Raw genomic sequence first — 13,261 nt, forward strand, 5'->3', positions numbered from 1 at the left:
AGCAGTCAAGTGTAAATGGTGCCAAGATTGGAATCATAAATTTTCGTCTAATTTAGCTGTAGAATTATTACATGGCATCTCTGTAATTTCACTCATGCCAAAGGCTGATTTCAACAAATGACAGTACAAATAAAGACAAATCAATTTCTTGAGTATACAAGTTTATAAGCAATCTTTGGTAATAGCATTAAAAGTAGCTTAATATAAATGTTGCAGTATTAGAAGGCCTTCCATACCTGTATTTATTCCTATGTATTTTTATGCAAAGATTTTCTTTCACATATTCTTTGGCTTAATATAATTGTAACAGAGCTCCCTTTATACCACTTGTTAACTAACTAAAACTAGATTGAGACTTTTATAATTTCCACTGGGGGAAAAACTTAAAAACTAATACTAAAGGAAAACTGGTAAGATAAAGATCCAAAACTTATGATAATTATGGGTAAAATCAATCAAAATCTCTCTTTAATTAAACTTTTTCTTTCCAAATAGCTTTCAGTAGTTAACATCAAGGCTTCATTCAACATCCTCTCTGAAGTTACCGGAATCTTTTTTTTTCTATCCTGATTTATCATAGCCTTCCTTTACTGTGTGTTATCTTCATCAAGAATCAATTCCCATAGTTGAGTTTCTTTTTTCTTTTAACTACTGCCCTACTTACATGTGCTAACAAGTTGAAAGAGCTGCAATTTGTTGGGTAGTAACCTCCACTCCAACAATCAACATTTGAAGAATGCTCCCAACCACATTCCCTTTCCCTGCAGAAACTATTTTTTGTAGTTTTCATAAACTGGAATGTGCAGCTATACACTTAATTTGAAAATGCTATTACTAATGGAAGAGTGTATGCCACATCCCTACTCTTTCAATATTTTCATGCTTCCAAGTTCTTTTTGTTTTATTTTTCTTTTCCCATTTGGAAAAGTTTATGTAGAGAATTAGAGCATTCAGTTCTATCAGATCAAATCCACCACAGCACAAAATTGGTATAGCAGGAAAAAACCAAGATGTTAAAAGACTGAGCTTCTAATTACAGTTCAACAACCTATTATACATCTTTAGGAAAATCATAATCTCTCTCACCTTTGACTTCCTCTTCTATAAATTAGAGATAATAACCACAATCTCAGCAGTTTGTTTCAGATATTTTTAAATCACGTTATCACAAACAGCACTACATAATTATAAAACATGTGTGAATATACAAATATATATTTTTTGAACAGCAATGTCATCACCTATGAGTAGATATAAAATAATCGTATCCCATATATTAAATTCCCAATTAAATATTCACTAGACAAACTGTTATACCAAATTCTATGCACAGTATATCCAAGAAAATGTGGGTTTTGGGTTTTTGGGTGGTTTTTTTGTTCCCCCCAGAAACAGAACCTAGCTTGGGAACATATGTGCACAGTCTAGTTTATAATTTTTGGAGCAAGTATCATTCTCTAGAATGAATTTATGTTCTTGCAAGCAAATTTTTACTCACAATCATAACATACCCAAATTCTTCCCTTTTAGTTAATAAGAACTTAGTGTAAAGTTCTGGAGGTTCGTTCTTCAGACTTTGTATTAAGAATTTCTGCATATGGTCTTCACATAAACCTTAACTACAATGAGTTTAAAAGTGAAAATAATCCAAGATAACTTTATGATTTCAGACTCTTTGATGTTAAAAATAATACCAACATTAAATTAGAACATTCTTAATCATTATTCACTTTCAGTTTTCTAGGCAAAATATCAGTATATTTTCATTCTCCAGATAAATTAAAGATTCCCTACACACACACACACACATACGTAGACCATGTCCTAAATTGTGCTTTTGTGACTTTAACTTTTTATATGTGGCAACTTTTGAACACTAAGTTTTTAGCATATGTATTTTATCTTCTTTTTGGTTGCCTACAGTTTTCTACAAGATCCTTAATATAGCATGATTTTGACAGAATTTATGCTATTTGCTGTTTCAATTAATTAAAACTGTTTAAAACATGAAGTTGAAATATCTTAACTATAAATTCGTAGCTAAAACGTTTTTCCCCAAAACTCTGCAAACATTCTGTGCAATCTGAATTAATGCTGAGAAAAATTAATTTTAACAGTTGCTCAATGTTCTTCAAAAGGTGAAAAGCATACTAAAACATGCTCATTTGAACTCCGCCCATTTTCAATTTCAACATAGCAAAACTTCTGTTTGTTCTTTGGGCAAATTCAAAACTGTACACATTGGGATTGGTTATTACTGAAGATAATTTATGCGATCATAAGCCAAAGATGCTAAGTTGGCAAAAAGAAAACCATCCAAGTAAGCAAACCCTAACACACGTGGGAAACACCCTCTTGGTAAAGCTGACAATGTATATAAAGGCTTGTTACTGTCCTTGGTAGCAGCACTCCCTGGGCTAAACAGCATCACCATGTCTGTTCGATACAGCACAACCAAGCAATACTCTTCCTCCCGCAGCGGAGGAGGAGGAGGAGGAGGATCATCCCACAGAATTTCGAGCAGCAAAGGCTCCCTTGGTGGAGGATTTAGCTCAGGGGGGTTCAGTGGTGGCTCTTTCAGCCGTGGGAGCTCTAGTGGGGGGTGCTTTGTGGGCTCAAGTGGCTATGGAGGATTAGGAGGAGGTTTCGGTGGAGGTAGCTTTGGTGGAGGCTATGGAAGCAGCAGCTGTGGTGGGGGCTATGGAGGTGGGGGCTATGGAGGAGGCAGCTTTGGAGGAGGCAGCTTTGGAGGTGGCAGCTTTGGAGGCGGCAGCTTTGGAGGTGGCTTTGGTGGAGGTAGCTTTGGAGGAGGTTATGGTGGTGGATTTGGCGGAGATGGTGGCCTTCTCTCTGGAAATGAAAAAGTAACTATGCAGAATCTGAATGACCGCCTGGCCTCCTACTTGGACAAAGTTCGGATTCTGGAACAATCAAACTATGAGCTGGAAAGCAAAATCAAGGAGTGGTACGAAAAGAATAGTAACTCAGGCCAGGGAGAGTCTCGTGACTACAGCAAATACTACCAAACCATTGACGACCTTAAGAATCAGGTAAGGGGCATTTTTAAACGCAGCTTTAAATATATTTCTTATCCATGTAATCCAGATAGATGAATCTATCTGCGCACAGTGTATCTGTTTGCTATGTTTACCTCTGTTACTTTCTTGCTTCCAGAAATAATCTAATCTCATCAAAGGTAAATATTTGTGAAGGTATGGTCATGGCAATCTTCACCCAGCATGTGTGTTGCTTATCTTATAGGATGGCAGATTACTGATAACTTTTCAGGTTTTAATTAGCATATAATGAGTCCACAGTTAAAATATGCTAGATCAGGCCGGGTGTGGTGGCTCACGCCTGTAATCCTAGCACTCTGGGAGGCCAAGGCAGGTGGATCGCTCCAGGTCAGGAGTTCGAGACCAGCCTGAGCAAGAGCAAGACCCCATCTCTACTAAAAATACAAGGAAATTATCTGGACAACTAAATAGATATATAGAAAAAATTAGCTGGGCATGGTGGCACATGCCTGTAGTCCCAGCTACTCGGGAGGCTGAGGCAGGAGGATCGCTTGAGCCCAGGAGTTTGAGGTTGCTGTGAGCTAGGCTGACGCCACGGCACTCTAGCCAGGGCAAAAAGCCAGACTCGGTCTCAAATAAAAAAAAAAAAAAAAAAAAAATATGCTAGATCATTTACAAATGTAGGAACTGAAAAAATTATAAATGAATCAGAACAAAATATTATTCGGACTGGTAACAAATAAGCTATTCGGTACCAACATTGCAAGAAACATGAATTCTCCAGTATGAAAAATGGGATGCTCGCCTCTAGGGAATTTGTGAATTGCACCTATTGTGTACCAGCTCAAGGTACATTTACTTATACATACATTTAACAAGTTAAATAAATACAAGTGTGAGTCGGTCAAGCGCTAGCTGAAATACATGGAAATCACACAGTATAAAAGAGGGGAATACACTCTTTCAGGAATACATCTATATAATTCCAGTTAGTTTTTGGAAAGGGATGACACAGAAATAGGAGAGTAGAGAAACTTCAAGAGAACAAAGAATTCAAATTTAAGTATATGGGTAAGCATGCAATATTTCATATTTAAAATAAAAAATTTTCATAAGATTTTGTAACAGAACAACATAAAAACGCAGTGTATGTATATACATATATATACACCACTATAAAAGCTATATCTGCATCTGACCTCTTTTAAAATAACTGTGCCTCTCCCTCCAGATCCTCAACCTAACAACTGACAATGCCAATGTCCTGCTTCAGATCGACAATGCCAGGCTGGCAGCTGATGACTTCAGGCTGAAGTAAGCTAAGGGAATGTGGTATAACACCATCACAAAAAATACATCAGTTGTTTTTAAGAATGACTTTGGATCCCACAATAGCATTTAAATTTTCTTGAATTCATCCAAAGTTAAACAGTATTGGAGTTGTCTGAGAAATTTTCAATTTCAATATTACCTTTATGGCAATATTAAAGGAAGAAAATGCATTTTAAACTAATTGCTAAGCTTCTTTGCATTAAACCACTAATATTCCTAAGTGAATCCGTATATGATAAAAGTCGCCGTGATATGCAATCAGCTCTATATTTGCTTTTTAAACAGTCTCTTCCCAGTTTCACCTCCCCTGTATAAGCTATATCGTATCTGTATCATGCTTTTTTCAGGTATGAGAATGAGGTAGCCCTGCGCCAGAGCGTGGAGGCCGACATCAATGGCCTGCGCAGAGTGCTGGATGAGCTGACCCTGACCAAGGCTGACCTGGAGATGCAGATCGAGAGCCTGACTGAAGAGCTGGCCTACCTGAAGAAGAACCATGAGGAGGTGACACAGAAGTTATACCTTCCCCAGCCAAAAAAGAGTTTGTTGTGGTCATGGTGTAGTCATTAAATCTTTCTGTTCCTTAAACAGGAAATGAAAGACCTTCGAAACGTCTCCACTGGTGATGTGAATGTTGAAATGAATGCTGCCCCAGGTGTTGATCTGACTGAACTTCTGAATAACATGAGAAGCCAATATGAACAACTTGCTGAACAAAATCGCAAAGATGCTGAAGCCTGGTTCAATGAAAAGGTAAGTTCATCTTCCTTCATAATGAAGCTCATGGACGTTTTGTTATCATTTCAGAATTTTCTCATCTTTTTTCCTTATTTTTAATACTCTAGAGCAAGGAATTGACTACAGAAATTGATAATAACATTGAACAAATGTCCAGCTATAAATCTGAGATCACTGAATTGAGACGTAATGTTCAAGCTCTGGAGATAGAACTACAATCCCAACTGGCCCTGGTATGTTAATTCTCATGAAATGATTTCAACTTTATCATACCAAGTTTCATGCTCATGTAAGAATATGCAATGCAAGAGAAAAATGCAGAGCTGGGGATAAGAAAGAAAAAAAATCTGAAAATCTATGTTATTGGAGGAAAAGTACTATTAGTATTGATCTAAAACTGCTGAAATTAAAATGCTGCCATTAAACATAAAACATTCTATTCATTCTCTTTATTCTTCTATATGATGTCTTATCAAATAATTAAATAGGCTTCATTATACTCAATTGAACACTGAGGTCGCTAAGCCACAATAACATCCTCTTTTCAGAAACAATCCCTGGAAGCCTCCTTGGCAGAAACAGAAGGTCGCTACTGTGTGCAGCTCTCACAGATCCAGGCTCAGATCTCTGCTCTGGAGGAACAGCTGCAACAGATTCGAGCTGAAACCGAGTGCCAGAATACTGAATATCAACAACTCCTGGATATTAAGATCCGACTGGAGAATGAAATTCAAACCTATCGCAGCCTGCTAGAAGGAGAGGGAAGGTAAATTTGAAAATTCAGAAATCATCCGAATTACTTTTATCTCAATATTCCAGATAGCAAGGCTTATCCAAGCCCCAAGAAAATGCCAGAGAGTGAGAGGAAGGGGAGAGAAGGGAGGAGCCAGAGTACAGAAAAAGGAATATGGAACCGCAGTCGCGCTTTCTCATGAATTTGGCCCAAGAATGATTCTTAGGGTTGTGTGTATAAAAAATGCTTTTAAAGGATGGGTTTTAAAATGCATACTTCGCAGTGCTATATTTCCTCCAAACATGTCGCTTATTTTCTAAAGTAACAATAATCTGGAAAGCAACCCACTATTCTCCAGAGTTAGAGATAACAGAATATCACCCTCACCCCGTTTAGTTCCGGCGGCGGACGCGGCGGCGGAAGTTCCGGCGGCGGCTACTACGGCGGAAGTTCCGGCGGCGGCTACGGCGGCAGTTCTGGCGGCGGCCACAGCGGCAGTTCTGGCGGCGGCTACAGCGGCGGAAGCTCCGGCGGTGGAGGCCACGGCGGCAGCTCTGGCGGCGGCGGCGGCTACGGCGGCGGAAGCTCCAGCGGTGGAGGCCACAGCAGCAGTTCCGGCGGCGGCTACGGCGGCAGCAGCTCCGGCGGAGGCCACAAGTCCTCCTCTTCCGGTTCCGTTGGAGAGTCCTCCTCTAAGGGACCAAGGTCAGCAGAAACTAGCTGGGGTAATCGCAATTAGTTTTAACTTTCTATGACGGTGGTGTTGCTTTTAAAGCCCTAGAGCTGTTTAAAAAATTAAAATCTTAGAGATGGTTCCGTTTGCATTTGTTAGCAAACTGTACTGGACACCAATCTTGAACGAAAAATGCGTGGTCTAAATACAGTTCGTTAAACTTGCTTGGATTTATTTTTAACAATGTAAAAAAGTTGAATTTTCTTATTTTTTAGAATATTTTCTTGTTAATTAGTAAGGACTCCTACAAATTGCTTAGTCTAAATTATATCTTTTTCATTATTCACACAGATACTAACAAAACCAGAGTAATCAAGACAATTATTGAAGAGGTGGCACCTGATGGTAGAGTCCTTTCATCTATGGTTGAATCAGAAACAGAGAAACACTACTACTAAGCTGCATAAAGAGGAAAGAGTCTCCCTTCACACAGGCCATTACATACAGCTTCAAGGAAAACTAAGTCTCCAAGAAGACACATCAGTCTTAACGGTCTATGGGAACAGGTTCTCTCCTTGAAAATAAGGTGTCTAAAATGTGTTTTGTGCTTTCTGTATTTCTTCTTTTCACTTTGCCAGAAAGTGTTCTTTAATGAAAAAAAAAGAAACTTTCTGTGCTCATTTACTGATGAATTTCAATAAACTTTCTTACTGATGCAAACTATTCAAGTTTGTCAGAATTTATCTATACTTAAGTTAGATAATTTTTTAAAATAAAGATTAGCAAACTATAGCATTTGAAGGTTGACTTGTCCAAAAACTCTGAAGACAGAATTAGTGTCATGATTTTTCTGAGTAAGTTTTTAATCTTGTGGGTATGTTCAGACCATTGTCAGTCATCTGAGTAAAAAAAAAAATCCATGATTCGCCACTCTTACTTTTTCTTTGAGATACACAATACATGGAAAGCTCCCAGTTCTCTGGCTTTAAATTATTTCAATCCTGGAAATTTTGAAATAGCTCAAATAAGACCCCAAAAATAAAATTAATTGAAATTTTCACATTTTCTGATTCCTTGAATTCTCACATTTGCCTGCCATTATTTTATTCTGATTACTATATTACTTCTTCCCTATTGCTATATAGCTTAAGAAATACCTTCTAACACCAGCCCAGTAAAATCATAGCACCCCCAACAAAATTATTTGATATCTATCATGAACATGAAAAGCACTATCAGGACATAGTGATGCCATTGTGACTAAAGGGACACCACTAGGTCTCTGCCTTCCCCCAACCCTCCCCAGTGATCAGTACTGAAGACCTGGTACTTTCAGGGTCAGCCCAATCACATCTTTCAGCCAATAAGAACCCAGCTGACATTACTTAGTACTCTGCTAGGAGGCCCTATTTGGAAGGACAGCTGGAGTGCCTCTAAGACTACCTTGTATTCCCTGGTGAGTCCCTGGATTACCCATGTCCACCAAGTAGCAGCTTTCCTCAGTAACCTTGATTTGAGCTCCATTTTTCCTCAGGATCTGAGCCCTGGTCCACATGCCATTTGCTTGGCACTCTACTGGTTTAGACCCTACCCGCTACACCCCAAATTGGTGACAGGAGCCCTATAACAATGGGATGGACTTCCCTATAGTCAAGGCTCCATAACCTACTTGGTGCCAAATATTAGCACAGCCCAGAGGCTCTCCACTTTAGTTCACATGCTTCTTTCCATGTGGATATTTGTACCAGCCACCCATCTTGGGGGCCGGTCTTCTAAGGTCCCATATTAAAGTCCCAGCATGCCACATTGTAAAGCCCTGAAACAGAGGTATTGCTGGATAAGTACCCTGAGCTCCTACTGTGTTTATAGTGCTATACTGACTGCTGTTCAGAAATATCATCTTTTAAAATATTATCTAATAAAGCTAACCAAGTCCCCAAGATCTATTGTTCATAATCTGGGATGGCCATTATTCTTATTCTGAAGAAATAAATGTTTTCATATTTAATAACACTGATTCGAGAGAAATACAAGTATGTTATTGTGAGATAGCTGTGCTTGCTATTTAGCTTTGTCTCTTCTACTCATTCTGTCCTCCTTTCCCCAGCCAGGATCTCAGCTGGTCAGAGTTCTTTATCTGGTTGGGTGGTGACCCAAACTTTCATTTCTGAAAAGTCTGCATACACAGTGGTCCTGTTTTGCTACCTTTTCAATCTTCTAATACCTCCTTAAACATGTATTAATATATTAAATTCTCTCTCTCATAAAGTAACTATCTCTTATAAAGAACTGCTTTCTTGACTGGACTCTAATAACCATGGTTTAATAAAGATAACCTCTCTAAACAATTTGATTTTAACAAGGACATAGTATAAAAAATTAAAATTATAAAAAATGCAACATTTATTTTTCTGTTGCTGAGTTACTTCACTTAGGACAATGGCTTCCAGTTCCATCTAAGTCACAGCAAAAGACATTATTTCATTCTTTCTTATCTCTTAGTAGTAATCCATGGTGTGTGTGTGTGTGCGTATATATTATTATCCACTCATCAGTTGATGGGCAGTTAGGTTGATTCCGTATCTTTGCAATTGTGAATTGTGCTGTGATAAATATATGAGTGCAGGTATCTTTTTGATATAATGATTTCTTTTCCTCTGGTAGATATTCAGTAGTGGGATTGCAAGATTGGATGGTATATCTACTTTTAGTTCTTACAGAAGTCTCCATACTGATCTCCGTAGAGGTTGTACTAATTTACATTCCCACCAACAGCATATAAGTGTTCCTTTTTCCCACATCCACACCAACATCTATTGTTTTTTAACTTTTAATAATGGCCATTGTAATTGGAGTAAGATGGTATCTCATATTGCCACCAGCAATAAATAGGAGATCCAGTTTCTCTGCATCCTCATCAGCATTTGGTATTATCAGTATTTTTCTAATAAGTATGTAGTTATAGCTCACTGCAGTTTTAATTTGCATTTCCCTAATGGAAAATTATGCTGAATAGCTTTTCATGTGGCTATTTGCCATCTGCATCTCCTCTTTGGTGAAACTCTGTTCATGTCTTTTGATGATTAGGTTGCTTGTTTGTATTTTACTGTTGAGTTTTGGGAGTTTTTCCTAGATATAAGGCCTTTGTCAGACATGAGGTTTGCAAAGTATTCTACCAGTCTTTAGTTTCTCTTTTCATCTTCTTAGCAGAGTCTCACAGTCCTGAAGACCAGAAGTCTGAAATTAGGATGTTGGCAGGGTAGTAAGTGCTCCATAAATATCAAAAGGAAAGAGGGAGGAAGGGAAGACCAATAGCAGGAAAACAAAATATGACCAATAACTTACCTCTGGAAGATTTGGGCTTCCCAGACCAAGCCCAAATCCAAAGTTGTGAGTGAGTTTTATTGCTTCTGTTTTTAAAATAATGAATATTATAATGGTAATTAAATAAATTCTCAATGAGCCAATTATTTATAATAAAGAGATGAAAAATGCTACAAGTTCTATGCTTCTAGGCGAAGGACCCACTCTCTCTGTCCACTCGGCTACAGCTCCCATTGTGCTATTCTGCTCAGCTGAGTTTCTTTCTGGGTTTTTCTTTCCTTGTCTGTGTGTGATTTAAAGGCTTTTTTTTACTGAAAGTGAAAGTAAAAGTTTTTCGACTCTGTGGCAAAGGTTGCTTCAGTGTTATTTCTTTCTTTAATTTGTTTTCTCTCATATAATGGAAATAGGATGAAGCTCTTATAAGCTAGAATTTCTGAATAGCATTCTCAACAACATAATAAAAGCTTCAGACAGAACTAATCCTCCAAGCCTCAATTTGCTAATTTTCTAAGAGATGACAGAGATGAGCACAACAAAAATGCCACTTTCCATAGATGAAGAGATTAGTTCTTCATCTAATATTAATAGATGGATAGATGGATACTATCTCATCTGACTCTCCCTAAAGCAAGTCTCATAGTCTAATCCAGAGTTTATAAGAACAGCATGACCTGCCCTACAGGAATGTCATGAGGGCCTTGATTGTATTTGTTGAGACTCAGTTGAGAAATATGGATGTTTTGTTATTTTTACAACTATTTCAACATGCTAGGGTGATGGAAATGTTTATTTTAGAATGGCACCCAACTCTTTTTTTGGTGTAGCCATCTTCTGTACAAACTAAGAAAAACTCTTAGTTTTTCTTTTCAATATCTGTTCTTAAGAACTATAATCCATGTTCTTAGTCCGTTTTGTGCTGCTATAACAGAATACCTGAGACTGGACAATTTAAAATGAACAGAAATTTATTAACTCACAGTTCTGGGGGCTGGAAAATCCAGTATCAAGGCATCTGATATGGGCCTTCTTTCTGTGTCATAACATGGAAGGCATCAGATAGTGGAAGGACAAAGCCAGAATTAGAAAGAGAGAAAGAGAGGAAGAGAGAGCAAAAGGGGATGAGCCCACTCCTGCAATAAGGGTGGCATTAATCCATTCAGAGCCCTCTTGACCCAAATACCTCTTAAAGGTCCCACCTTCCAATATCATCACAACGACAATTAAATTTTAACATGAGTTTTGGAGAGGACAAGCATTCAAACTATAGAAGTCCCTAAGGTTCATTTCACCATTGGTGAATGCAGACAATAGAGAACACTACGCATCCCAACCTAAAGAATGTGCTTGCATCTGCTACCAACGAGAATGGTTAAGAATTCTCTCTCACACACGCAAGCCTTTGATCTGTATAATGGGCCACCTCCATGGGGTGAGAGAGCCAAAAAAAACAAAATGTTTTCTCATCCCCTTCCATCTCAAACTTTAAGAAATCTACTAGAACCAATAATCAAACTTAGCAAGAAATCAACTGAATTTCTAATATATCAGTAATGAATAATTGGAAATAAAAATTTCAAAAGCAGTACCATTTACCATAGCACCAAAAAACATGAATTATGTAGAATAAATCTAACAAAATATGTGTAAGACATGTATGCTAAAAACTACAGCACATTGGAAATCAAAGAAAACCAACATAAATAGATATACCATATTCATGTTTTGGTAGGCTCAATAGTGTTTAAGTGTTAATTCTTCCCACATTGATCCATAGAATCAATGCAATTCCAATCAAAATCTCAGCAGGATTCTCCATAGAAATTGATAAGCTGATTCTAAAATGTATATGGAAAAGTAAAAGAACTAGAAGAGCCAAAATATTTTTTTAAAAAAAGGACAAAATTTGAATGTTCACACTACTTGATTGCAAGACTTACTCTGAAGCTAAAGTAATTGAGACAGTGTGGTATAAATGTGGTATCAGTGTGGAAAAGAATAGAGAGTCCAGAAATAAATCCATACATATTCTCAATTGATTTCCAACAAGGTTTCAAGGCATTTCATTAGAAAAATGAAAGTTTTTCAACAAATGATGCTGGAATAATTGGGTGTCCATATGAATTTTAAAAAAAAGATTAAAGAACCTCAACTCAGACTTCAAAGCACATAAGAAGATTAATTAAAAATGGTTTATAGAACTAAATGTAAGAGCTAAAACTATAAAACTTCTATAAAAATAAAACAAGAAAAAAATCTGAGTGACTTCAAATTAGGCAAAAATTTCTAAGATGTCTTAGACAACACACAAAACACACAAACTATACAATTTAAAAATCAAGGCCAGGCGTGGTGGTTCATGCCTGTAATCCTAGCACTCTGGGAGGCCAAGGCAGGAGGATCGCTCGAGGTCAGGAGTTCCAGACCAACCTGAGCAAGAGTGAAACCCTGTCTCTACTAAAAATAGAAAGAAATTAGCTGGACAACTAAAAATATATAGAAAAAATTAGCAAGGCATGGTGGCACATGCCTGCAGTCCCAGCTACTCAGGAGGCTGAGCCAGGAAGATCGCTTAAGCCCGCGAGTTTGAGGTTGCTGTGAGCTAGGCTGATGCCACGGCACTCTAGCCAGGGCAAGAGAGCAAGACTCTGTCTCCAAAAAAAATAAAAATAAAAACAAAAACAAAAATCAATAAACTAAATTTCATCGAAATTAAAAACTTCTGCTCTTTGAAGATAACCACCAAATTAATGAAAAGACAAGCCACGGACTCGGAGAAAATATTTGTGAAACACAAATCTGAGAAAATATTTGTGAAACAACTGCATATACAATATAAATATAAATAACTCCAACTCAATAATAAGAAAAAAATCAACCCAATAAAAAATCGAAAAAAATCTTTTGATTTGAACAGACATGTCATCAAAGAAGAGATGCAAATGGCAAATAAGTTGTTGTTCAATGTCATTAGTCATTAGGGAAATACAAATTTAAAATATAATGAGATAATACTATATAACTATTAAAATGACTCCAAAAATTTTTTTTGATTGACAAGGATGCAGAGGTACTGAAACTCCCATATGTTGCTGGTGGGAATGCAAAATTGTAGTTTGGCAATTTCTCATAATGTTAGACATAGATTTAATATACAATCCAGCAATTCTACTCATAGACGTTTACCCAAGAGAAATGAAAACACGTGTCTATGCAAAGACCTATAAGGAATGTTTCGAGCAGCTTTATTCATAATCACCAAATCTGAAAATAGTCCATAAGCTGGTGAATGGAAAAAAATATATATGGTACTTCCATACAAAAGAAACAAATGACACCACATGGTTCAAATTCAAAAACATTAGGCTAAATGAAAGAAATCAGACTACATATTGTATCTCATTGATATGACATTCTAGAGAAAGTTAAACCAGAGCACCAGAAAAC

At 37.3% G+C, this 13,261-nt stretch overlaps 1 protein-coding gene across 1 annotated transcript; it reads left to right on the forward strand.

The window, feature by feature from the left end:
• Positions 1 to 2,432: 2,432 nt before the first annotated feature.
• On the forward strand, positions 2,433 to 7,216 carry KRT10 (keratin 10, type I). The gene is made up of 8 exons (XM_012660759.1): positions 2,433 to 3,050; positions 4,249 to 4,331; positions 4,697 to 4,853; positions 4,941 to 5,102; positions 5,195 to 5,320; positions 5,636 to 5,853; positions 6,217 to 6,525; positions 6,845 to 7,216. The coding sequence occupies exons 1-8, from the start codon at positions 2,433 to 2,435 to the stop codon at positions 6,849 to 6,851; spliced, it is 1,680 nt and encodes a 559-aa protein (XP_012516213.1). The 3' UTR covers positions 6,852 to 7,216.
• The last annotated feature ends 6,045 nt before the right edge of the window (positions 7,217 to 13,261 follow it).

This window comes from Propithecus coquereli, unplaced genomic scaffold (assembly GCF_000956105.1).
Source record: "Propithecus coquereli isolate 6110/MARCELLA unplaced genomic scaffold, Pcoq_1.0 Scaffold119, whole genome shotgun sequence".
NCBI lineage: Eukaryota > Metazoa > Chordata > Mammalia > Primates > Indriidae > Propithecus > Propithecus coquereli.

Bases quoted from the DNA above. Each gene is read 5' to 3' on its own strand.
- KRT10 (XM_012660759.1), top strand. From the start codon at position 2,433: ATGTCTGTTCGATACAGCACAACCAAGCAATACTCTTCCTCCCGCAGC. The intron at 4,332-4,696 runs GTAAGCTAAGGG...TGCTTTTTTCAG, and splicing joins GCTGATGACTTCAGGCTGAA to GTATGAGAATGAGGTAGCCC. The intron at 5,854-6,216 runs GTAAATTTGAAA...CACCCCGTTTAG, and splicing joins CTGCTAGAAGGAGAGGGAAG to TTCCGGCGGCGGACGCGGCG.